The 26,222-nt window shown below is 43.9% G+C and overlaps 1 protein-coding gene across 7 annotated transcripts in view; it reads right to left on the bottom strand.

The window, feature by feature from the left end:
* Positions 1-26,222, bottom strand: part of Ebf2 (EBF transcription factor 2) — a 199,940-nt gene that overhangs the window by 28,300 nt on the left and 145,418 nt on the right. For 4 of the 7 annotated variants that reach the window (XM_032917570.1, XM_032917573.1, XM_032917574.1 and 1 more), the window contains 3 exons: positions 14,237-14,354; positions 12,486-12,616; positions 11,657-11,783 (listed from right to left, as the gene is read on the bottom strand). In XM_032917570.1, coding sequence (XP_032773461.1) covers positions 11,657-11,783; positions 12,486-12,616; positions 14,237-14,354 — 376 coding nt within the window. Of the gene's footprint in view, positions 1-11,656; positions 11,784-12,485; positions 12,644-14,209; positions 14,355-26,222 lie in introns of all 7 variants that reach the window. The other 3 variants (XM_032917571.1, XM_032917569.1, XM_032917568.1) reach the window with 2 other exon arrangements.

The raw sequence follows: 26,222 nt of genomic DNA on the forward strand, positions 1-26,222 counted from the left end.
CTGTGCCCTCAGCTGCCTGTCTGCTTCTACATCCGCAGAGAATGGTCTTGCTTTGGAGATGATGTTTACAAAGCCCGTGGTCCACAGAGAGTACAAACCTCAGAATCAGAGGACCCCACAGTCCCAGTTCCAAATCCCAACTCCCCTTCTAGAATAAAGAAAACACTTGAGGGGACTCTCACTCTCTGTTCTAGAAGCACATAGCCAAAGAGCTATAGTCTATGTAGCATGATTGCAAAGAAAGGAAGAAGGACATCTCTGGCCTTTTAGTTCAGTCCCCGGGAGTGGCTATTAACGCAGCAGAAAGACAGGTGACTCGCCCGGCTTTGGGAGGACCTCAGAGGTCCTGGAACAAGCATCTGCCCTCATGCTGCCTCAGAACTTTTCCTTCCTCCCATCCTTCACAGTCTCCCCTGGCCCTACCTGTTGATTCCAGTGACATCTACCTCTGTCACTTGGCTCTCCCTGGTCTCAGTTTCTTAACCAACTATCAAACTGACAAAAGTCCTAACACATTCACCAGTTAAAACTCATACAGGTTGAGCATCCCTTATCGGAAGTACTTGGAGCTGGGAGTTATTTCAGCTTTTGAATTTTTATTTTGAAATCTTTGCATATTCTTATCAAGATAGCATGGAGGTGAGATCTACACATACCATGACCATCATTTGAAATATATATATATATAACATGCAGTGCAAAGATAATATTTCAGGTAACATTTTTACCACACCTGCGGGTTGCCTGGGATCAGTATAAAGGGATGTCAGGTATGGAAATTTCCCCTTACAGTATCACGTTAATACACAAAACATTTTCGGAGCACTTTCAACTTTAAGATTTTGGATTGGGGATGCTCAACCTGTATAATTCAGTGTGCTAATACTCCTGGGATTAAACTTTCACAGCATCCCTACAGCTGAGTCTGTCTTAGATTATCAACAGTGACCAGTAACACCACCTTCACCCTACTGCTTGACCAGAAAAAGCTTTGAGAGATTTCTCTGACGACACATAGGCAGATACATTGTCCTTAAAGCCTCCTGGTAGCTTACGATTCTGAGGACCTCATTTATTTGAATTAGTGGCAGTCTCTGAGAAGTGCAGAAGGGGCCACCACAGTCACAAGGTGTTGAGTTGTGCCGCCCCTAATTTGGGGGACATACTGAAACCTCCCCTCGTGTCCATTTAAGTCCATGGAGCAAACATGTAGCAGCAGCAATTATAAATAAATAAATAAATAAATAAATAAATAAATAAATAAATAAATAACAGGAATTAAGACAAACCCAGAGCGAATTACTCAGAGGTGGCACCCGCCTTTGTGGACACAGGCGCGAGAACACGAGGGAACCAAAGGTGCACGAGAGGAAGATTAGACGGAAGCCTTTGATATTTAATTTCAAATGAAATATTAATTTAATATTTAATTATGCTTTGGTTTCAGGAACAACTGCAGTCACAAGACAGATTGTTTGAAGAAGGGAATAATATGCACGGTTAAGGAGACAACTGTAAAAATTAAAGATAAATTTCAGGCATAAACCTAAATGCCACCAGGCAGTAGTTATGAGTGCACACGTGCCCTGCGGCATGCTCTCGGAATATTATAGCAGCGAGCACCGGTCCATTAAGGAGCTGGGCGGTCTCTCGTGAGGAAACAGCTTCCTACTCTGGAGCTGGCAGGGGGGATATTATTCTTTAGACTGAGCTGAAGAAGCAACTGCTTTTCGCCAGAGCTAGGGATATGGGCAACTGTGTAAAAGTACAGGCTGCCAAGGGAGCTCTTGCTCCAACTGGTTTCCAGTTTGAACGGGGATTAACTGTACTCAGGCCAGCCTTTTATGTCTGAACGGGAGATTTCAAACTGAAAATCAGATTCGTTTCTTTGATGGGACTTTTCCCCCCACGATAATGCTATGAGGGGAAAAGATGAAATATAAAATGGATGAGCTATTAACATTTGAAATCATGTTTTCACATCTGCATGGTGCATCTTTATTGAAGGGGGGACCCCACACCTCCGGCAGAGCCTTGGGGAGCAGGCTGTCTGGGATCTGATTGGAGGGGTAGAGTTTTGTGTAGAGTTGCCGCCATCTCCTCCCGGCTGCTGTCTCTCTCTGTTGATGAACGCTTTCTCACCAATAATGAACAGTGCTATTTAATCAACACTTGGGCCTCTGCTAAAATAAAAGATAAGAAGTCTTGGGGGACAGAGGACTAGCTAACACAGATTCCTCAACTTTCTTTCCACGGTGTCTTTAGTAGCCAGGCCACCCTGTCGCCTTTAAGTTTAATTGAACACCTTGCAGAGCGTCTGCACACACCCAGGATTCGGTTTCTTCTGCTCCCCAGTCCACTCCCACCAGCCTCCCACCTGCCAAGGCTATCTTCTCAGACCATCCCTTCCCCACTTCCTGAACAACCGTGATCTCCCATAATCCAAACAGAGAGCGAAGGCATAGCATGGCAAGTTTGTCAGAAATAATTTAGATTTTACAGACAAGAGGATTCACAAAAGTCCACTTCTGGGCAAAGAGCGACAAGGGAGGAAGGCATCTGGACCCAACACAGCCATAGTGTATCCATTCTCCTGCCAGATGCTTGGCATACTGATTGCGTCCATGATTTCACAGCTCCATGCATAATTGCCCTTGTGGACATAACTGCCTTCATAACTCCCTTTAAAGTAGGCAGCTCTCACTTGTGCCATGATTTTGCACATGCAGGTACACATATGTGTGTGCATCTACACGAAGGCCATAGATTGACATCAGTGTCTTCCTTGATTGCTCCTCCACTTAATTAATTAGTTAATTAATTAATTTTTGAGATAGGATCTCCCACTGAACCTGGCTCTCACTGATTCAACTATATTGGGTGTCCAACGAACTCCAGGGACCCCTTTCCCTCCCCCTCTCCAGCACTGCGGTTACAGGCGCACACCACTATGCCTGGCGTTTTCATGTGGATGCTGGGGGTCCGACCTTGGGTCCTATGCTTTCCTGCAAGCACTTTACCCTGCACCCCCCACCACTGTCTATCTTTAGGTCAGAAAGACATACAAAGGATGGCTATAGGACTCTTTGCAAAGTTGGGGTAAAGGCCAGCAGGGTGTCAGCAGGTAAAGGCACTTGTGGGGCAAGCCTAGAAACCTGGGCTTAATCCCCAGAACCCATGGCAAAGCTTAAAGAAGAGTTTGAAACCAAGAGGCATGTAGGCATCTGCCAGGTGCATGAGCTCATGCGCACACACACACACACACACACACACACACACACACACACATACACAAGCATGCACACACATCCACATGCACACAGAGTAATAATAAATACTGTCTTTAAAGTTTGGATGAAGATCCTTGCCTCTTGGTCACTTTGCTTCCCAGGCCCAGTTTGCATAGAACCAGAGGACGTAAGACGTTAGTGATTAAGGGCTGAGCTTTGAAATTAGACAGCTTAGACAGAACCTATTTGGCAACCATGGGCAGGTGACTTAATTTGTCTGTGCAAAGGGTTTCTCACCTATGAAGCGGAGGTACTAATAAAACTGTCATCACGGGGGAAAGGTGGCATTTATTAGAGGCTACAAGAAGAGTCAGGCCCTGTGAGCTCAACAGACAACAGACGTAATTACTAAATTACAATCACTACTCTTTCTTCCTCCTAGTTCTCGCAGGATAGAATTTATCAGAGACTTAACTTGCAATCAAATGGACAGCCTGGGGCTAGGGAGATGAGGCAGTGGGAAATGACTGCTCCACAAGCATGAGGGTCTGAGTGTAGGTCCCCAGGACCCAACCCCATAGAAAGGCAGGCATACCAGTGGGTACCTGGAACCCTAGCACTGGGAGAAAGGTAGAAATAGGTGGACTCCAGGTGTTCCCGTGTCAGCCAGCCCAGCTGAGTCAGTAAGCCTCAGGTTCAGTCAAAGAGCCTGTCTAGGAAAATAAGTTGTAGAAGTGCTCAAGAAAGTCATCCAGTGTCAAGCAATGGCCTCCACCCACATCTGCATGGGCAAGCACACCCATGCGCATGCGCGCGCGCGCGCACACACACACACACACACACACACACACACACACACACACAAGTGTGTAGCCTGAATTCTTCAAAAAGCTTTAGGAACAACAGTAAAAAGCTGGACTCATCTATGCCTGGTCGTCAATAACCTGCTGTCAGCTCTGTCATGCTGATCTGAACTGGCTTCTGTAAATAATACAAGATTATAATCAGAGGACCACAGTTACACACACACACACACACACACACACACACACACACACACACACACACACACACACAGCCTTTCCTTATAAACCGGCTGCCACATCAAGTAAAGACAGTTGAGAACTCTGCCCAGCCAACCACTGTGGTCCCACAGGTATCAGGATGACCTTCTTCATTGCCACTTGTCTGCAGAAAACTCTTCCAGAAAAGCAGAGGAGGGGCTTCCTCCCTCCTCAGCCTCAGCCGGCACATTGTCTCTGGGTTTCAAACCAGACAGAGGCAACTGGACTCTGCTGATGAACCGAGTCCCATGTGACTCTCAGCTCCAAAGCAGCAAGTTGCAGGTTAGCAAACCATGGCGGAAGGCAAAACCAACCTGCAAGGTCGCATGTGTGAAGAAACTGTTGTTTATCGGAGCTCATGTCATCCTTGGTGACAGAAGCCGTGGAAAGTGGACTACTGCAGTCTACTTAATGCTAGCAGGTATGTCTGATAGGTTAAGCTCTGTCATGGTGGTGCTTCCTTGAATCATCTGCAGCTAGACTGTGGACCACAGAGTTGTTTGGGTGGAAGGGAGTGTGGCAAAGGGGGAGACATTTACTGAAGTGTCCCTTCCTGCCGCCTTTCCACATCTTCATTTCTTTGGAAGTTCCACCTAAGAGTAAACACTACTATTGTGTCCATGGTAACATGCTCTTGGTCCCCTAAGAAGCCTTCCAGTTCTCCAAGTCACAAAGTCTCTGAGACAAGGGCCAGAGCAGAGCCCATGTCTCCTATAGTCATTTCTTTCTTAGATAGCAGTTGCTGAAATCCTCAAAAAGCATGATCTCATGGTTGTAATGATCAGTTCAATTAGGGAACTATCCATGGATAATCATACAACTGCTTTATAGATAAAAATATTGAGGCTCAGGAAGGGCAGGGCCTTAACAGAAGAACAAGGAAAAGACGGATGCTGTCCCAGTCCCCAGCAGCATCTGTCCTGGCTGACCCCGCATGTCTTCCTTTAGAACTACTCTACCCTGACCAGCACAGCTCTCCAGGTTTCAAGTTTCTCTTTGCTCTGAGACTCTGGTAAGTTTTTGCACATCACTACCGGAGCTGAGCCTTCTGTCTGGACCCACAGTGAGTATCATCCCATAGAGAAGCCCCAATACCAAACCGAAAGGGGGAGGTGCTTAGAGAACACAGCTTATGGTTAAAATCCCAGCAGTGGGAGACCAGATTGGCTAGAAGTCCAAGACTTCTTTGTCTGTCTCGCCGTAGAAAAACAGCCAGCCTTCTGTGGGCTGGCTAGAGTGAGGACCCGGGTCTGGGAGAAACTGTTTTCTTCAGTCTCTTTGGAGGCTGTTGCCTTTCCAACCATCACACCAAAACGAAGTCAGCTTTCACGATCTTTCGGCAAGGAAAGCAAGAAGACATGAGTCCATTCCCTGGGGACCTAGACCCCTCTGTGGATGGTACTGGTTTCTTTGGGCCACCAGTATGAATTGCACTTGGCCCGGTGACCTCAAGGCGGAAGTACTGGCTCAGCCCCGCCTCTCTGACTCAGTGTTTTTTAGTTTCTTCTCTACTGCAAAAGCATCAGCTAACGAGTTCTGACCCTTCTCACTCTGCCTGCCTCTCACTGCCCCTTCCTCTCCCTGGCCTCCATCCGCAAGGAGTATCTTCGGACACAAAGAGTCACGTTTAGGAGCGCACATTTTCCATATCTAAACATACGTGACACGGAGTTTTAATCTTGTAATTCTTTTACCAAAAATCACAAATAGACACAATTAACATGAAAAAAACTAAAAATACCAATACCAAAAAACTACAGTTGCTTACTTGTATATTGGTACGACTATCCCTTTTTTTATTTGTCAAAAGTTTATCATGTTGTGGGAACAGAGTAGGTAGGCTATGTAACTTCAGCTGGCCCACACTTGTCATGCCCCTGCCTCCACTTCCTAAGTGCTGGGATGAAAGGTGTGTGCTGCCATGCTCAGTATAAGATTTTTAAATTATTGCTTTTTAAAAAAAATGTATCCAAGGCTTGCGTCAATCTTACTATTCCACCTAAAGATGCCCCTGAACTACTGGTCCTCCTGCCTCCGCCTCCCAGTGCTGGATTACAGGCCTGCACCACGGTGGGTGCAGGCTATGCACAAGCTTTTTAAAAACTTAAATCATGGTACCTTTCATGTAAATGAGATCCTATCTACACTATTATTTTTGATGTTCAAAATGCATAAACACATCCTCTTTTTGACTTCATGAAACCCCCCACTGGACATCAGTGCTATTCTTAATTTTTTTACAACTATAAATAGAACTCCAATGAAGAGCCCCAGACAAATTCAATTATTTTCTGAGTAGACATCGCTGAGAGTAGATCCATTAGATCATGAGGCACACTCATTCTTTAGGGCCAGGACCATTCAGGAGCACATCTCTAACTATTCTCCCTGCTGTGATATGACAGAAGCCCTCACCTTCTTCTGGTTCTACCATCCTGTGTGTTTTCCTTGCTTAAAAAATTAAAGAAACTTTGCCACCTTGTTAGGGGAAAAAAAAATCTATGCCACTCTTCTTGTTCTTACTGCCATTTATAGAATAAATACATTGAAATAAATCAATCCTTCCTTCCTTCCTTCCTTCCTTCCTTCCTTCCTTCCTTTCTCCCTCACTTCCTTCCTTTCTTCCTTCTTTCTGGATAATGTCTCCTATAGCTGAGGCTAGCCATAAACTCATAGGAGGCATAATATTTTTCCTCAGCGAATGGATAGGTAAGTTGTAGGTAAGACTGTGTTTTCCAAAGCTGAGCGTGCTCCAGGCGTTTTTGTTCTTAATGCTTGATGTGTTTGATGGGATACGTTTTACTTTTTATATAGTGGTCTCTTCTTAGGGTCCAGATAAGCAAGATAATTATGTTTTAGTTGTAGATCCTTTTGAAATATGTAAATATTAATGAACAATAATTAATTTTAAGATATTTCCAGTTGACAATGTCCAACTAGCAATTTGAATCTTTCTTCCTGATACTTTCTAACTAGTTATAAACCTTCTGTCTTTTCCTCACTGACATGAGAAAGAACCCCAGCATGCTGGTACTTAAGTACTGACACACTTAATGTGTGCAGAAAGAGTTTATTTTGATATTTTTCTCTTCTGCTACTTGACATTTCCATACAATCCTGCACAACCCCATATTCTTTTAATTATTAAACCTTAAAATAGGTTTTAACGTCTGTAGGGGCAAGGGCCCTTTTGTTTTTTCAAAGCCAGGACTTCTAGTTTAACACCTTTTCAGATGAACTTTGTATTCTTTCCCCCAAACATCTTGTTGGTATTTTGATTGGCATTGTGCTAAATGTATTCATTAATCGACATCTTTACAATATTAAATCTTCCCACTTTCTCCGCCAGCTGGAAGTATTTTGTCCTCCCTCTGAACTCCCCTAGCACTCTATACCTTAAAAAACATCACTTTCTAACTCTACCCACCCAATTTTTCAAACTTGAAACCTGAGCGTTGTCTCCATCCCTCCCCCTCCAACCATCACCCCATCCAATCAATCATCAAGTCCCCATCAATGCTACTTCCTAAATTCCATTCACTTCTGCCTGTCCCCACCACCAGCACTGTCGTCCAAGCTTCTGTCATTGCCAGTCTAGGCCACCACACTGGCCTCCACTTGACCCTCTGCATCCACACATCTACACTGCCTTCTAAGCCATTCTCTGCACCACAGCCAAAAAGACCCTTATGTGTGTGCGTGCGTGCGTGCATGTGTGTGTGCATGCATGTGTATGTGTGTGCGCGCGTGTGTTTACTCACATGTATGAAAGCATGTATATATTCATCTGTGTGCATGTGTAGAGGCCAGAGGTGTACATCGAGTGTCTTCTTCAGTTGCTTCCTTTTTGAGACAAAGTCTTTTGATAAACATGGAGTTTGCTAGCTTGGCTGGACTGGCTGGCCAGTGAGCCCCAGATGTTCTCTTGTCTGATTCCCATACCACTATGCCTGGATATTTTTTATATGATTTCTGTGCTTCACTGTCAGGTTCTCAAGTTTATATGGCAAGCACTGTGCTGACTGAGCCATCCCCTAACCCCAATACTGCCTTTGAAGAGTCTAATTTGATCACGACGCTATTCCCCACAGTAGTCGATGAGCTGAGAGAGTATTCCTGGGTGACCGAGTCTCTGCCCCTTCAGCTTGTGCCAAAGCTGCCTTACACTCAGGCCTTCTGTCTCATTCGTGGTGCTGGCCAAATATCAAGTTGCTCTTTCCACCCAAGAGCCTTTCATACACAAGACCCTCTGTTTGGCTTATTCTAAGTTCTTTTTAACACTTGAGTTTGAGAACACTCAGTTTGTCTTAACACTTGAAGACCTCAAGTTCAAGGCTACTTTGGGCTACATAGCTAAACCCTGTTTCAAAAACAAACAAACAAACAAACAAACAACAAAAGGTCATTGAAATCCAGTTTCTACATCTCACCTAAGTATTAGCATTCATCGCATCTGCTGATACTTGTTCAAACCAGAGGCCACAAAGACACCAATATGAGAATAAAAGGAACATTGATATACATGCCACATATGGACCTAACACACTGCTCTCTGTCTGCCCACTCCATTCCAAGTGCTTACAAAGCCCTGGCTTTCCAGCTTGTGAAAGCAAGCAAGTCCCACAAACCATAGTGTTACACAGTAGCTTGAAATCACAGTAGAAAGAGTGTCTGCACCATGAAAATCAGTAAATTCTGCAATCCAACCTTTGTTTTGAATCACCTGGAGAGCTGGCTGTTTGAGCATTACCATCCTAGCCTAGCCTCCACGTTACAATGTCCTCCCCTCGGTCCTGTCGCAAACATATCCTACCTTATAGGATGGAACAGGGGACTCTTTACCAGGCCAGTGAAGCTGTGGGTCCAGCTGACAGCTCTACAACATGTACAGCTCCTTTACATCTTAATGTCTGGGAAGGTCTGATGTGTCCCAAGAGTCAGCGTTGAGCGTGGCGCGCATGCTCAATGTATATGAGGTTCAGCATCATGCACACTCAGTGCATACAAACAGCGATGTCATGATAATACATGGCAAATCACATCTTATTAAACTGGAGGAGAGTACTTTGCTGACACTGACACTTAGGCATACCACATAGCAGCTATGACATCCTGGCTTTGTCTTCCATTAGGCACACTATGCTTGTTTCCAAGAAATATAGATCCTCAGATGGAAAACTACTGTTTTCAAATGTCCTTGTATATTTCCCTCCTCCAAGAAGCCCTCTGGATTCTAGAGTTTCCCTGAGTTAGTCCCTCCCTGATAGATACTTCAACAATCCCTTTGGCTTTTACATATCTTATGAGACTTAACCTAACTGTTGGAATCTAAAGTACCTATCGTCTCTTCTAGAATAGTAGGATGCTGAGGTATCCTAACATTTCTTGTCCTGTACCTTGAACATAATTTTGAACACATATTTAGTCAATGACTAGACTAGACTAGACTAGACTAGACTAGACTAGACTAGACTAGACTAGACTAGACGAGACTATGCAGCCAGAGGTTAAGGGATTTAACATCATTTGTCTGAGAGCCAAAGTAGGTTTTGGCAATTAAATGCAGCTAGAAGTAAAAGTCTCAGTTTTCTGAGGAAGTGTGCAAACTCTCTCTCTCTCTCTCTCTCTCTCTCTCTCTCTCTCTCTCTCTCTCTCTCTCTCAAAGTGCCTATAGTTCCTTGAGAACTGAGATCACCTCCAACTTCAGTAGAGAGTTGAAGTCTGGCTGCAAAGTCCTTGTTGGAACACTCAGCTGTATCTTCCAAGGCTAGACCCATCATCTACTCCCAGGGGAACTTGGACTAAATACTGAAGATACCAAGAAAGTATTAAGTGTCCTGGAGAAAGGGCCTTCTTCACCAGACATCAGAGACAGCCCATTCTCTCTGGCTCTTCCTCCCCCAGTTGCTCCTTTTCAGCTCTTCTTCACTGTCCTTAGTCCTCCTTTTTGGGATTCCCAAAGGGCCTTCTCAAGCTTCCTCCCACTATCCCATCCATGGCAACACCCATCCTTGCATTTCTTATTCTTGCCTAGATCCACCCTGGCTCAACATCTTACCCATTCCCCTCATCCTGTCTGCCTTCCTTATTTCCCATTGCTCCATGTCCCAGGCACCTCATTCTAATGCCCTGGCATTCCTATTCCTATCCAGTGACACTGGGCTCCTTTAAATTTCTGGCTTATCACCTTGCTGTGTTCTTTGCCAGGCACACCCCATCACTCCAACAGAGTTATGGACTCCCAGGTTTCAGAAAACACCACTGACCCACCAGCTTTCTGGGGCTATAGGGTAATAGGAAGACTATGTGAATGGATCACAGAGGAAGGTGGAGGTAAAGGTGGGGTGTGTTTCTGTGGGTTGTCCCTTCCTGTGATACTGTTCTGAGCTCAATGTCCCTACTTCAGAGGGGCCTCCTGACAACCCAGTAAGGCCCCTCATTCTCCTACCCGTATTTTCCCCTGAGTGAACTCACATCATCCTTTGACTTTGTCATCTGCCTTGAACCCAAGAACATTCACTTCACTAGGGGTACTCTATTTTCCTCGCTTCAATATCTCATAAGCTAGTGTTATGACATTCTACAAAAGGCATAGATGAGTGGGCGAACTGTGCCCACTGGGAGATACAGTTTTCTTTCCCATCAGTTGCTGTCCATACTGAGACAGGTAGGTGTCCTGAATCCCACGATTCAATCCACACCGAGCTCCCTTCTTAAAACTCACCCTTTTCACAATGGATACTTTGCATTTTGAATTTAGAAAATCTCCACCCATACATGGCAGTCAGCCACCTACATCCTCCAAAAGTTCCTGAACCTCCAGACAGGGAAGAAATCCTGTCTCATGTGTCATCTGTCCTTCTCGCCAGAAGAAAGCAGTCATTCAACTGATTTGGAGAAGCTACTGTGAAAAAGACATTTAGTGAAAATTGGACAGTTGAATGAGTTTTACTTGTGTAAGGTTTTAAAATACTTGGTACTACTCTACTGGGCAACATGCTTGAATTGCTGCCAAAAAAACTCACGGGCAACAACTTTGACTATGTCTCTCCAGCTGCTCATATATAAGTCCCTAGTATGGTTATAACAGAGCTGTGTTTCTAAGGGTACGTTCCCGAAGTGAGCTGCCATAGCCACCAATGGATAGATCATGGAGAAGGTTCTTGGGTCAAGTTCAAATCGACAGTTGAGTCTTCACTTCTCATTTGATGACACACATCCCCCCCCGCCCCCGTCAGTCCATTCTTCCCACAGTGCTAGAAAGAACTAGAATAACTAGGCTGACTACACAATAGAGATACTGATGATGAGAGCAAAGATGAGCTAGGAACCAGCAACCTTAGAAATCATTTTCCTTCTTACCTGTGTAGATGAACCTGCCTGGGGCTCCTTTGCAGAACTGTTTGGATTTATAAGATAGTGTCACTTCCACAACTCCAGGGATATGCCGGGGAGGGGTCTGTACTCTGATGGCATGAGGGGTTATAAGCTAAAAAGTGAAGAGACAGGGGAAGACAGTCACTTAGACAAGCAACCAGAGAAAGAGGTCACTGCTCTTAGCCTCACATGTCGGTTTGGCAATTACCAAGCCCAACTCAGCACCCACACTTCACTTTTGGTAATGCTCTTAGCTGGTTTTGCTGATTATAAATTATAAGTCAAACATGTCTAATTTGGAAAATTATGGATTTATGAAGCTATGCAAAGAAATCTAAAATTATATAATGCAGAGACAACCAATATTAGGATCTGGTATGTTGCCCAGACATTTCCATGGTTGTATGTCACAGAATTAGATTATGCATATCCACCGTTATTCTGACTCTCCCCAACACACAGCATCATAACATAAACATGCTCTTCTCTGGTATCATTTGAATTTTTCTAAAATGTAATTTTCGATGATGGAAAGATGCCCTAACTTTTTTCTCCATCACTCTCCTATGATCCAATATTTGAGCTCTAATTTTTCACAATCTCATTTAATACTATGATGCATATTTATCATTTTAAGAATTCATTCCCCAAATGTTATGACTTTGCATATCTTGGTACCTTGGGTGCCTTGCTCATAGTAGGTACACAGGAATGAATATTTATGGTGCTACTTCCCCAGGAATTGCTAGTTCCCCCAGCCCAAAAGAACTATGGGAGTCCAAGGATATCATGAAAGCAAATAGTTTTGGCTTACCTCACTCCATACGAGCATGGTACCAAATACAACTTGGAGACCATCAAAAAAGTTGTCACCAATGATGATGACCATGGCCCCTCCTGTGGTCCAGCCTTCACTTGGACTGATGGCTTTGATGCAGGGTGTAGCTGGGAAGACGAGAAAGAACAAGTCAGCTCTGTATCCTTTGTGGGTGATGTCTGGGGTTTGGGAAAGGTGCTGTCCTGGAAAGCAGTTGGTCATTCCAAGAATCTGTGTTATTTCCCATCCTTCCCTAATTGGCTGTTGGTTTTTACCAGGTCATTAAAGCCTAGCAAGTTGGCCATTATGTATGAAAGGCTGAAACACTTAGCTAATTGTGTAAAGGGTGTTTAAAAAACTCTGTTGTTTTTTGCCCATATTTTTATAAGTTGATCACTCTGGAAAAGTGTAAATCCCTTTTCTCTCCCCACCTCCTCTGCCCTACAATGTTAAGATTTACAAGGCTTGTTAACATGCTGGGTAGAGAAAGAGGAAACGGGACCTATCGTAGTTGAAGGGTTTGCTCAACCCCACCTAGAGACAACCTCTAATCGCTCTCCCAACGCTGTAGAGCAGTTTCCTCCCTTCATGCATATGTTCAAGGCCTCTGGACTTTGCATCCCAACAGGAACCCAATACTATGTTCAGGCCATAACTAAACTCAATCCATCACTCCATTTCCAAAGTTGACAGGGTCAAAGGTGGAGGAGAACTTTGGCAGGACTCCAAAAACATGAGCCCCCTTTGAACGGCCAGTCAATCACATCCAATCAGTCAAAAGAAAGTCGAAGGGCTCAGAGCTCTGAACTCTGGGATTTTCTTCTTCCCTTTCAGTGCCCACTGTGGGAGAATTAACACCACTCCAAATTCTTTACTGATTCAATCATTTTCTTTCAGTTCATTAATTCCTATTTTAAAAGATATAAGATCCGTTTTAAGGGCTGAGCTGGGAAGAGGGCTGGTGGGCAATATGTAGTGAGCGAAGCATCAACAGTAAACTCATAGCTGGATTTCATTCTTTTCCATAGCATGAGGTCTTCCAATACCAGCAGGTTTGGGGTGAGAAAAGCAGGGAAGGCAAGTGAGATGGAGTTCACTTAGTTTGTCAGTTTGTCCATTGATATACTTTAATTTTTTTGGACAACTTGAAATTTAACAGTTACCAGTATTTCTAATTAGTTTAATGCACTTGGAAAACGACCCAGAGCAGCCCATGATTTCTTCTTGTCCAAGCAAACAAAAATCAATTAGTGTCAGCTTCACTCTGCACACTGTTTTGTTTTGCCCACAATCTGTTTAAAGACACATCTGACACTTATTCATGCATGTCTGGCACTGTACTGTTCCTGTTTAACTAAGATGTCATAGGCCCACAATTGCCTGAAACACCAGTCTCTCTGAAAGAGAAACACAGATTGGAATAGAAGAGACTGAGCGCTGCATGCTGGCTGGGAGCTGGATGGGGCGGAGTACGGTCAGCATGTCTAGCAGCTCTTAGAAAGGCCCGTGGGGCCGAATGTGGTTCAGGTGGTAGAGTGCTTGCTTAACATACAAGAAGTTCCAAGTTCAATCCCCAGGACCACAGATACTGAGTGTGATGGTGGACAGCTGCAATCCAGCACTGGGAGGTGGAGGTAGGAAGATCAAAGGTAATTTCTAGATAGTAAGCTCAAGACCAGTCTGGGCTCGAGACTATCCATAAACAAACAAGTGATGTGAACAAGTTCTGGGCTGGGTCCCAGCCCTACCTTCTGATGGGTCAAGCCTTCTTGCTCTCCTTCCATGCTTAGAGTTGTTATGAACAAACATGTTGTCAGAAACAGCCAGCACATGTCCATCCACATTGACTGTTGTAGACAACACGACCTGCATTTAAAGTAAAAAGGGGAGAGCTTGGTCAGTTTCACACCAGGGTGCTAGTGTACCAGGAGTCCTTGTAAAATACTTCTGCAAGGTGAGTAAGAGACAGGACAAAAGTTTTGGAGTAGAACAAGAGACAGCCTTTGGCTCGTGGGTTATTATGTCTTTGAGTTCAAACTCTGTCAATGTCATGCAGGAAAAATTGGCCCTCTGTTGGCTGTTTCCAGAAATCTCATCACAGTAGAACTGTCTTCCAGTTGCAGCCACAGCTGCAGACAGTACAATGCAGGAACTGAGGCAGAACCTTCTTTAGGAAGCTCATTTCTCCAAGCTTGGAAACCAAAATCCTGTCCCTTGGATTGTGGTCATTGGAACACTAGCTGATCGGTTGTGTCCAGTGTCCCTCTGCACATGTAAACAGTGATAAAGATCCCATGAGAAGACGAGGATCCCTAAATGCAGTATGGGAAATACGGAATGTTTAGTATCTAATTGGAGGAAAGGGCAGGGATGGGTGTGAAACAATGAAGAATAAGAACTTGGAGTGAAAACCAAATTGAAATCCCAGGCCACTGCGCCCTAATATAAACTCATGGACAAATCACCGAACCTTTGAAAATCTCAGTTTTTCTTATCTAGGAAACATAAACAATGCTATCTCTCTTGCAGCCCGGAACGAGATAGAGAGATGGTGCATGTAAAGCATTTGGCATATTTATATTTGATATAGAATACAGGCTGAAGTGTGATTCATGTCCCATTTGCCTTACTCCTTCCTCCTTTGTCCAGCTAGTAAGACAGAAGACATTATCTAGTCCAATTCGAGCATAGTCCACACTCTGAAGAAGGTTCTAGAAAGAGAGATATTAGCACTGGTAATCACAGCAACTGAAAGGCCTCCCCACACCACTGCTCTCAGAGGTCTTATGACCAGACTGCAGAATGGTAGCTAGCCTATGTAAAGAGAATTGAATTCTGTTACATATGCTGCTGGTCAGATCATGAAAGAAGTTCAAAGGCAGAGCTGAGCTAAGAGAGACAGAAAAAAGCATGCGTGGTCACACCTACCACCCTTGGACTTGACCCAGGAAGAAGGGTGTCCCAGAAGGAATGCTACTACTCAGTTCATGCAGTTATGCACGTCAGGCTTTCCATGGCTCTTTGGAGAAAGAAACCTATTATATACATGCTCATAAATATGTATCACCTCTTCCAGGAAGGACAGTGAATAATCTAATGAGCCGTGCTTCAGAATGACTCTCTCTGCCTGTGGCCCTAATGCAGACTCTTGCTATCATTCTACCTGTAATTGCTCTACCACGCCTTTCCAACTTATTAAATGAAAGAGGAGGGTGGAGAGACATGGCCTTGCTCAGATCTCAATAGGAAAGAAATCAGCCTTCCCAAAAATCACCTTTTTATTATGGATGGTTTAAGGCAAATAAGATGACAGACCAGCATAACAAAATTTGAGAACCCATCATTCAACTTCAAAACCCATTCAAACATTGCTGTTCTCATCCCATAGATCCCACGGTCCCCTCCCTTCTCCCATTGTATGGAAAACTGTGACAAGTACAGGTCCGAAAGTGTTATAGTAAACCTTCATGGCATAACCCATTCTCCTCTCAAGAGATAGAATGTTTTATCTCTTCAGAAAATGATTTTACATTCCCCTTCCTAGTTAGATATAATCCCAAGGAATGGTCTTTTCTTTCTTTGTTTTCTTTTGCCTTGAAGAGAATTTCAGGCGTGTGAGTGAATGTGTGTATGTGTGTGTTTATATATGTATATGTGAGTGTGTGTATGTGTATTTTTGAGTGTGTATGTGTATGTGAGTATGTGAGTGTGTGTATGTATATGTGTGAATATGTAACTGGGTGTGTGAATTTGTGAGTGTGTGAGTATGTGTGTGTGTATATATATATGTGAGTGTGTGTATGAGTGTGTGTGTGTATGTGTGTGTGTGTGTGTGAGTGTGTGTGAATGTGTATGTGTCCCTTTGCATGGGAATGCATATATAAGGTCAACTACTTTGGGTGGCATTTCTCAAGTGATAGCCACCTTGTCTTGTGTCTTTCACTGGTCTGGAGCTTGCCAATTAGTCTAGGCTGCTTGACAGTAGCCCTAGGGATACTCCTTGTCACCACTTTCCCAAAACTGGGACTGTGAGCACACACCATTACATGTAGCTTTTTAGAGTGGAGATCCGAACTCAGGGCCTTGAGCCTCTGTGGCAGACATTGTACTGGCTGAGCTATCAGCCACTGGGATGGCATCTTTTAGCATTTTATAAGACTCATAATTTGATAGGTTTAAAAGAATCCCCAGGACCCATGGTTCCACAAATCACTTCGTGTAGCCTCACTCTGTGGGCTTGATGTATCCTATATGAAAATTTTACATGGATATAAATGAGTTTCAATCATTTGACTCTACAGATAATCATTGATCTCCAACTACACATCAGGAGTCATGACAGGCCCTGGGGACTCGGAGAACAAACTTAAAGGAAGCTCAGTTGTCATTCAGGAAATTATCGCCCATATAATTGCTCACAATTCAGGGATGTAGCCTGTCTAGCCTTAGGTCTGTTTCCAATTGTGTCTGTGTTAACATGTGAACGTCTGAGAAAAGTCCTTCTTGATAATTCCTATCCAGTGGTGGCGACCGCAAAGCAGACATCCATCACTCTTGGCAAGTACACCAGGCCTGAGTGCTTATCAGAGTGATTTCAGAGAGTACAAGACTACGCCTCGAGTCAGAGGAAGAAACAGACCTCATTTTGACAGGATTGGAGACTGTGTGTTAAACAGCATCACCTATGTTTGTGCTACTCTGAAAACAGTAGAATGGGGAAGGGGCAGGCATTAATCTGTGTGTGCAAAATAGATCTTCAAGCATAAAACAAAAATGAAAGAGAGAACTTCAAGCATTACACCTTAACAAGCAAGACTGGGAACACCAAGAAGAAGCCCAGCTCCATCCGAGGACATTGAGACTATGAGGAATAGTCACTCAGGAACTGTCTGATTCATTGCACAAGCTTGTCACATTGCTCACTGACACTTCTTATGCATCCCAGCCACAAAATGCAGAGCTTTCTCTAGCCAGCAGATTTCATCATAGTCCACTTTGGGTGGAGAAAGACTCAGTTCCAAAGTGAACATTTCCCGAATGATATACCCTAGTGGTTCACATGCACTTCATTATTTTCTATTAACAATGGAAATAAATTTTAATCTTTTGCTGGCTAGTGCTGGCCTCTCATGACAGCAAGGGAATTAACCTGAATTATTTCAGTGTCTGCAAAATTTATTACAAGATTTTAAATTATGTCCAAATGTATGTGCATGCATGTACGTGTGTGCATGTGTGTATGTTCATTTGTGTGCATGTGTGTGTGCGTGTGCATGAAATTCTTTTTTTCATATTCCAAATACCTTAGGCTGTGAAGTTGTGAAGTGCTTAGGAAAGCCTGCCAATTAAGCTAACTTTGCAAAAAAAAAAAAACCTAATGGATTTGATTCACAAATTCCAGCACATGAAATCAGACATGAGTTTTCCCTATCCATGCTTGAACTCTGGATTCTACATACATTCTCTACTTCTAGAAGAATAAGCTGCATTATGGACGGGAAGACCCATTTGGCTCAGTCAAGGCTTCAGGTTTAACTTCCTTCTCTGTTTTCTGATGGATGATGACAACGCTGATATTATTCTATCCCAAGGAGTAAGGACTTCTCCATGTTTTAAGGCTAAAGGAAGTAGAATGCACATTCCAACATCATCCCACTCCCAGGCCTTCCCCTTCCCCAAGCCAACTTCTTTCCCCTAGTGAGTATTTCCTGGGTCACAAAGGCTGACCCCTTCCATCTGGAATCAATCAGTCAACCCCTGACAACTTCCTGAAACACCTCACTCCATTTCCTGTTCTCTCCCCCTCCTCGCTTTCCCCCTGGTTTGCTTCACTCTTCAAAACTGCAGGCTACAGCAGCTTAATGTTAGAGGGTCAGACACAGCTAGACTCCAAAACACTACACAAGGACACCTTTGACCTTCAAAAATCTTTACATCTTAGCTAAACAAATCAAGGTCAACATTTCTTACCATTACCTTGTTAACTATTTATATGCGTCTTACCGCTGACTCTGCTGGTCGTGCAACCATCAGAACCACTTGTTATTCTAAGATTGTAAACCCATCTGCTTTGAAAGAAGCACTTTCGGTCTGGACGAAACATGCCATTTGGAGGTCCCTCAAACCCAAAATCGCCAGTATTATAGCAACCATATGGACCGAGACTCCGTACAATAGGGTGCCTATGCCTTATCCATGTCTCTTGTCACCTAAACTTGACATCTCATCTTTTCCGAGGCTATTGCTCTCCTGGCACCGCCAGTCTGCTGGCACAGCCCGAAAGAATGCCAATTAGGAATACAGATGTCCATAATTCGTGAGGGGTGGACCTCCGCGTTTGCCGCTCATCCTGGTGACAAGTTCCATTTATTTCTCTCTGTTGATGTGTCTGTATTTCAGATCTGCACAAGTCCTGGTGGATGGTAGCTCCATCCTCAGGCACTTCAACACCCACACAGCAAGCAATTCAATCATCTCAAGATACCCTCAGACCAAAATTCTGAGAAAGGGGAGGGGAGAGTAGTTGAATTCACTCACGGTTTATGTGAGAGTGGTCCTTCCTTTTTGCAACTCATTGTTTTATTTTGACTGTCAACTCTAATTTTTGGTTAGGCAGTAAACATAGACCTAACAGACAAGTGAGTGCACAGTCTCATTCTTCCTCCCTTAAAAAAACTATTTATTAATTTTAACTTTTTGTTTGTGTCCTGCCTGCATGTTTGTGCATATACTACACGTGTGGTTGGTGCCCATAAAGGCCAGAAGAGGGCATCATGTCCCCTGGGATTGGTGTTACAAATGTTTGTGAGCTACTATGTCTGTGTTGGGTACTGAATGCAGGTTCTCTGCAAAAGAAGTCAGGTCGCCCTGGGTAGTTTGAAACTCACTGTGTAGGCCAGGCTGACCTCAAATTCACAGCCATTCACTTGCCTCTGCCCTGGTGTGCCTCTATTTTGAGTCACCTAATGATAAGGTAGTGTTAGCAGAGACAGACAGGAGGGCAACACTGACATCGTGGTCCCTTGAAGAGTACGAAGACAGATGTGAGAACGGAACCCACAATCATGCGAGCAGTTTCTTACAAAGTCCACCTGAAAACTGCCTTCTTCAAATTCTATTTTTCTCTTTATCACCGTTAAGACAGCCCATGTTTCTTACCCTGGTGATTTATACCAAGCAGGAGCTGAGGTAGAAAATGCTCTTTCCAGTTCATACAACGTCACAGTGGGAGTAGCCCGTTAATCTGCCTTCACAGTTAATTTTTAAACAGTTTCTTTGGTATTAATATTCTACGCATGGCAAGTAGACATCAAAACGGACTTATCCACACCATGGGTTATTTTTACACCTTGCACTACACTTTTGGAACTGCTCTATTTATCAAAAGCTCTATTCTCAAAGTTCTGACTATATGACTTTTGTTGGTTCACGTTAGCCAGAGGAATGATCTAGTCCTTCCCTGCCACCCTTTCTCGCCCCATACCCAGGTGGGTCTCCAAAGGCAACTATGTGAAGATGATTAAAAATGAAGAAGTCAGGAAGAAAAATGGGTGGGAAGGCTAAGCAATTTGCTCTTTGAAATAGACAACAATCCCATTGTTTGCAGAGAGTAATGACTCTGGTTAGAAGCCCCCTTGTCCCGCCCCTTACCCCCCTCCACCCCATCTTTAGAGTGCTTGCTCTAAAGTCACGCCAGATCTACTATTAGTCAGGCACTGGCTCCTGCCATTTCTGTGAGGGTCATACACCTCTCAGCTCAATGTGGGGCCTCAGCAAAGCGGTAACAGAAGGCATTTATAGCTCGCTCACTGCCGAGGCCTCTCTGATACCCCTACTTAGGAACATGCATACATGCAGCGAAATAAAATGCTCTCAGAAATTCCCGTTGTTCTGCCAAGTATGGGGGAAAAAAACCTTTATGACATTTTACATCTGGAAATGGAATTAGATTCATGATGTGCTTCCCCCTTATTACTGTTCGGTTGCTGTACGTGTTATTTCAGCTTTCCCGAAGCACAACTGTATGTGGGGATTTTATATTCCACCTGTGGAAGGAGAAAAGCGACACAGAGGCCATTAAAGTAAGAGGGGATCACGGCAGACCGCTGCCATGGGAGACAACCTAGCTGGGAGTCCACCTTGGAGGAAGAACTATGCATTGTGGTTTCAATATGCCAGCTAATCCCCATAACTGACAAGAAGGGTCTAAGGAAACAATTCTGCCCGAGCTCGCCTTAATGCTGCCCAACCTAACAACAGTTTGGCTATTGCACTTTGCTTCTTGGTATCCATCTCACTGCTGGCACATGTATTTTCAAGCCAGATTTAAAGCCCAGATTCATCTTTGTTGACTGGACTCCGGAGTCCCTCAAATTACCTTAAACTGCCTATCCCACAAGTGTGGGTTTTTTTCCATAAAAAATATATTGACGTATTCCCAGGATTCTTAGAAAGAGGCTTTATTTCACATTCTTTGCAGGTAAAGTTTCTGTTCCATGAAGTATCAAGTCCCAAACAGGAGAACACAAAACTGGTTGCCATAGTGACTGGCCAAAGGATTCTGGGATTGTTGACACCAAGAATTGTAACTGACTAGACAGTGCTGTATTTCAAGCAGCCGTCAAGGGTTTTACTTTATGGAGGTAAGTGTCTACCTACATATATGCGTGTGCACCATTTGTATGCAGCCATCAAGTTAGCATTGAGCCTCCAGGCTCTGAATGCTTCGCAGCCTACATGGAAGATGGACCAAGATAAACAAAAGACATCAGCGACTGTCCCTGGATAGCAATATATCCATGAAAACTAAACTGTGCACCTTTCAACACTCTTGAGCCCCTAAAATGAGAGGAACTAACCTGACTCGAAGGCCTTGGTATTGTCATGAAGAATTCTAAAACTTGAGTTGTACTAGTTGAGGGGACTCACATGATGGGTTTGTGTCCATACACGTGTGTGCACCCATGCAGGTTTTAGAGGGCAGTGAATATTGAGGAACCAACTCATGTGCCTTCTGCCTCTTGTTTGAGACAAAGTCTGGCTAACTGGCAGTGAGCTTCTTGAGGACCTGCCTGCCTCTACCTCTGCCTCCATGTCACCCACTGATGTAGAATTTTTTATGTAAATTCTACAGATACTTGCAAGACAAGTTCTTGACTGAATGAGCTGTCTACCCAATGCTATCTGACTTGAAAGCAAAACCAAGCAAAAGCCCAGGGCCAATGTAGGCTCTGAAAAAGGCTTGTGCGAAAAGTCTTCCACTGGGCTGTTTCGGCAAGCTTGGCTTCAGAATAGAACTTGTATTTATTTTTACATCAATTATTTTAGTTCTTTTTTTTTACACTTACTAGAAATGTTTTAGGTCAGACTTGCTTTAAAAAAAAAAAAATCCAGTTGAATATGTAGCGAAATAAAGAGGCAGGACTTTTTTTAGCCAGCTTTTCATGCTGTCCCTAGAGAGCCTCTAGTCCATTCATCAGCTTCACAACTCTCAGCTCCCTTCTTCTCAAAGGCCACGGACACTTGCCATACCACCCTACCTCGTCTCTTCCATCAGCCTCACTGCTTTTCCCATCAAAACTTAACGCCAAGAAGGATGTTGTAGTCAAGGGCAGTATTTTACTAGCAAGAGTTTTGGGAGCCTCGTGGGAACCACACAATACATTTGATGCAGTTCTTTGTTCGACACCACAATATTCTGCCCCCACACTCGCTCCCAAGGGACTTCCTGAGTCACCTGCTGTCCATCAAAAATCAGAAACACAGAGCCTCCTCATCGGCAGTTTAAAAAGCCATTCATTCCTGTCGCAGAACTGAGAAACCTCTGGTCTGTATCCCAGTAATTTCTACATCTTATTGGACTAGGGTGGGCACAATGCACCCAAATTTGCATCCTCTGAGTCATTTGAGCATTTTAGGATTGGCTTTCACCTGTCTGAAGTTTGGTACATTCTTTCCTAAAAGCTGTTTATGTGTCTATCAGCTTGGACATCTGTGTGTTCCCTTTCTCCCAAAAAGAACTCAAAATTCTCAAAAAAAGAAAGTTAGTTAAAATTGGTATCACCCTGATTCCTGACCTCATTTGAGATAACAAATGTCAAGAGGTGTGAAGGTGAAGGTTGCTACCGCAAAGTAAAAAGCCCCTCAGAGGTTTTCTCCTCGACTCCTGAGAGATCGCTGTTGTCCCTGGGACTAGCTGGTTTGCTTTATGACCAGATCATGGGCTCAGCTGCTGATCAGAGGGGCCCAAGTCAAGTGGTTTTCATTATGTGTTTAGAACTGTGGCCCGGTAGCACAGTGACTTTCAAATGGGATGGGCTTCAAGATCGCACAGCAGCTGGGGCAGCTCTCAGACCAAGGTTTCACTGAAGAAACCTGCAGGCAGCTGGAGCTCTATTAAATTCGTACCATTTGGAGTTAATTTAAACTCTCCTTTCCCTCTTCAACGGGTGTGAGAGAAACATTCAACATTTTTTATTTAAGGAAAATAGATGGTAGTGCCATTAAAAAGTTTTCTATAAGAGCTAGGGGTTTAAAAACATCATAAGGGGTTGTTGGATAGATGTTGGCCCAGTTCCAAGACATGAGTAGCCATGACCTTTGCTCCTACTTCATTCAGTCAAACAGACTAATGGTGAACACCCAGCTGTGTGGACGAGGTGTTTTTGTCAGAGAAGCTAATTTCTCCATCATTCTTGTGTGGCTGAGGCACGCTACAATATAAACATGAGGACTGTCGCATTTTCCAGCTACTCCACGACTGTCAGTTCTTACACCAGCAGATCTGTGTCCGAGATTTTGTTCTCTCCAGCACCACACATTTCTTACTTCAGAAGTCTGACAGGCCTGCTCTAGGCACGCTCCCTAAAGCACCAGCGGCTCCCCTGGAGAGCCCCTGTAAATCTCCTCAGGATGCCCCTCGTCTATACCTCATCCTGTAGGAATAGATGCAGTCCAAGAACCAACTCAGCTCCTCCGTCTTTCTCCACCCAGCCTATAAATAACTTTGTCTTATACTAGAAACTCAAGGGTCCTTCCATGTCAAGTTACATCTTATCTTAAGGTCAAGGAGGTTGTGACATCTGGATGGTTCTCTGCCTAACGTAGCAATGCAAATTAAAGTGGACATTGGCTAGAGTCTTTGCTGGTCTTACAACGGTCAGAGAGAAAAAACAGTTGGTAAAAATTTTGATTTTTGTAGTTGCTGTTCATTTATCTCAATAAAACCACTGAAAACAAATCATTTGGTGGAACTTAAAGGGACTGACTGGGGAACAATTTTAAGATATCTGGAGTCTCTTTCTTTATCCTAATATTTACCCTACAATAATCCTGCCCTCCATTTTGATTTGGAGGTAGGACACATATCAAAACTGCTCTGGGGGTAGGATACATGTCAATGAGACCGACACCAGGATGCTTCATGGAAAATCCCATGAAGCCCTCTATAGAAGTGAGTGCCCAGTCTTGCGTGGAAGATCTGCTGGTAACATAGGTAAGCTCTGCAAAGTGTTGGGAAGAACACTCACACTTAACGTTGTTAGAATGCTGAGTATTAACTGAACTCTACGTCATCCTCACTGACTGTACGGCTGAGCTCCAACAAGCACCAAGACAACTACGCCATGCAGGACTCCTTGCAAAAAAGAGTGCAGAGAAGCAGACCTGGGCTTTGGAAAGCATTTGGAAGCATTCCCAAATTCTACTTCCTGTATCACACTGAAGATGGAGCTGGCTTGCATTTGGGTTGCCTGTGCTAGGTCTCCAGCACACAGAATGTTTTCTGTGATGTTCGCAGATGAATAACCAGCTGGATGAGGGCATGCAGGTCTTCACTATGCCTGCCACAGAGCCAATTTGCCTATCAGTGATGGAGACTGAGCAACAATGAGCCCAAAATTGTCGTTAGCTCCACCCGTGCTTTAGAAAGTAGACATGGGAAACAGCAATGTGCCAACTTGTCCCTGGGTTTATTAACTGCCTGTTCTCTATCCATATGGCAGAGAAATAAAGAATGGGGCTCATTCTGACTTTGCTTACACTGGACATCAGTGTTCTTCCTTTTTCACAGGGAAAGGGGTCCCGGAAATCCTAACTTCTCTCTACTTTTTTTTTCTTTCTTTTTCTCTTAAAAATTGAGTGGACAGCCATTTGATGAGCCCTACAGAGTGTCTTTATGATGCTGTGTACAGGTGAGACCACACGAACTACATTCAACAAGCATATGCTGGAGAGACGAATACCCGTCACCAGAAAATGTAGCACTTGTCAGACGTTGCGGAGAATGGTATGTTGGCTAAGAAACCAATAGTTCTGAGGTGCTGAAAAATGCCCCACCAAGAAGGTGACACACAGATGTGAACCTGAAGATGCTGATGAAGAGTCAGAAATTAAAAAGCAGTGAAGGGTTCTTAGAAGGAGATGTGAGTATGCGTGAAGATGCCAAGATGGAAAACAGTGGGGGGCGGGATTTGCTCATGAGCAGTCGATGACATATGGGAGCTTCCTGGGGTGAGGGAGTAGAAGATTTGTCTGAGGTGGAGAGGATGAGGCAAAGTATCTTATCTGCCTTTTAGAATCTGGGTTTTGTGTTGATAGCTGGTAGCTAACCATGTAGTGTATTAATAGATCATTTGTCATTAGAGCTGAGAGGGGATTGAACTAGGGAAGATTGGAGGGACCCATCCATCACAGGAGAGAGGGGTGGGCTTGCCAGACGCTTGGGAGAAGGAGGAAGTGGTACTGTACCAGTGGACAAAGAGGAAATTAATCAAGGGGTAAATGTTGAGCTCTATTTGAGCTCGTGCTCATTAGTCATTGACGGGAAGATGTCCAGGAAGGCAGGTGAAGCTTTAGCTATGTCCAAAGAGGATTAAGTATGGGGATGTGGAGCTAAAAGTCACTTGGGAACAGGTAACATTTAAACCCAAAAGGGTGTCTGGGAGATTGGGGCAGGCCCTGTGTGGACAGAGTGCTGAAATTGGGGGCTGATTTACACTAAAGATGCTGCTTGGTACTAGATGAACATCCTTGGTACTAGATGAACATCCTTGCTTTAGAACAGGAGCCCATGGAACCCTGAGGCATGCTCCGAGAATCTTTATAATATTAAGCTTTTTATGAAAATCTAGCTTCATGTTGGCACAAAGACCATATCTTTGACCTGATCCCCAAAGGGACTAGAGACAAGGATTAAGACCCAGATATTTCCACAGACAATTGTCATCAATTAATGACATATCCGATGGTCTTTAGGATTTGAACAGAACTGAAGAGATTGGTTTCGGTCTTGGAAAATCTGCTTCATATAATGATTTAGTCTTGTTCGATGACTTGAAGGGGTTTAGGGTAAAGATTCTTGGTACTACCGGTTTTAGGAGAAGAGAAAGTATTTGATTAGGTTCATGGTTTTGAGAGAAATGCTTATGCTCTGTTCAGATCTGCACAAAAGCATTCTTCAACCCAGTATGTGTTTGATCATTAGTGGAAGTTGTTTTACTATGAGGCAGAGAACTGCCACCCTTGTCAAACTGAATGATTCATGTGATCCAAGTCCTTTTCTGGAGATCGCTCTCCCACTTCTGTCCTCACCTACTATCCCTGGCTTTGTGTCACATTTGAAATCTGATCCCAGTTTCTCAGTTGACCATAACAGCACACAGACAGTCCTTCCTTCATAAAAGTCTTCGCCACATAAAAGAGCTGCTATTGACGGTTACTTTCTTCCTGGAATCT

The sequence above is a fragment of the Rattus rattus genome, chromosome 12 (assembly GCF_011064425.1).
Source record: "Rattus rattus isolate New Zealand chromosome 12, Rrattus_CSIRO_v1, whole genome shotgun sequence".
Lineage (NCBI taxonomy): Eukaryota > Metazoa > Chordata > Mammalia > Rodentia > Muridae > Rattus > Rattus rattus.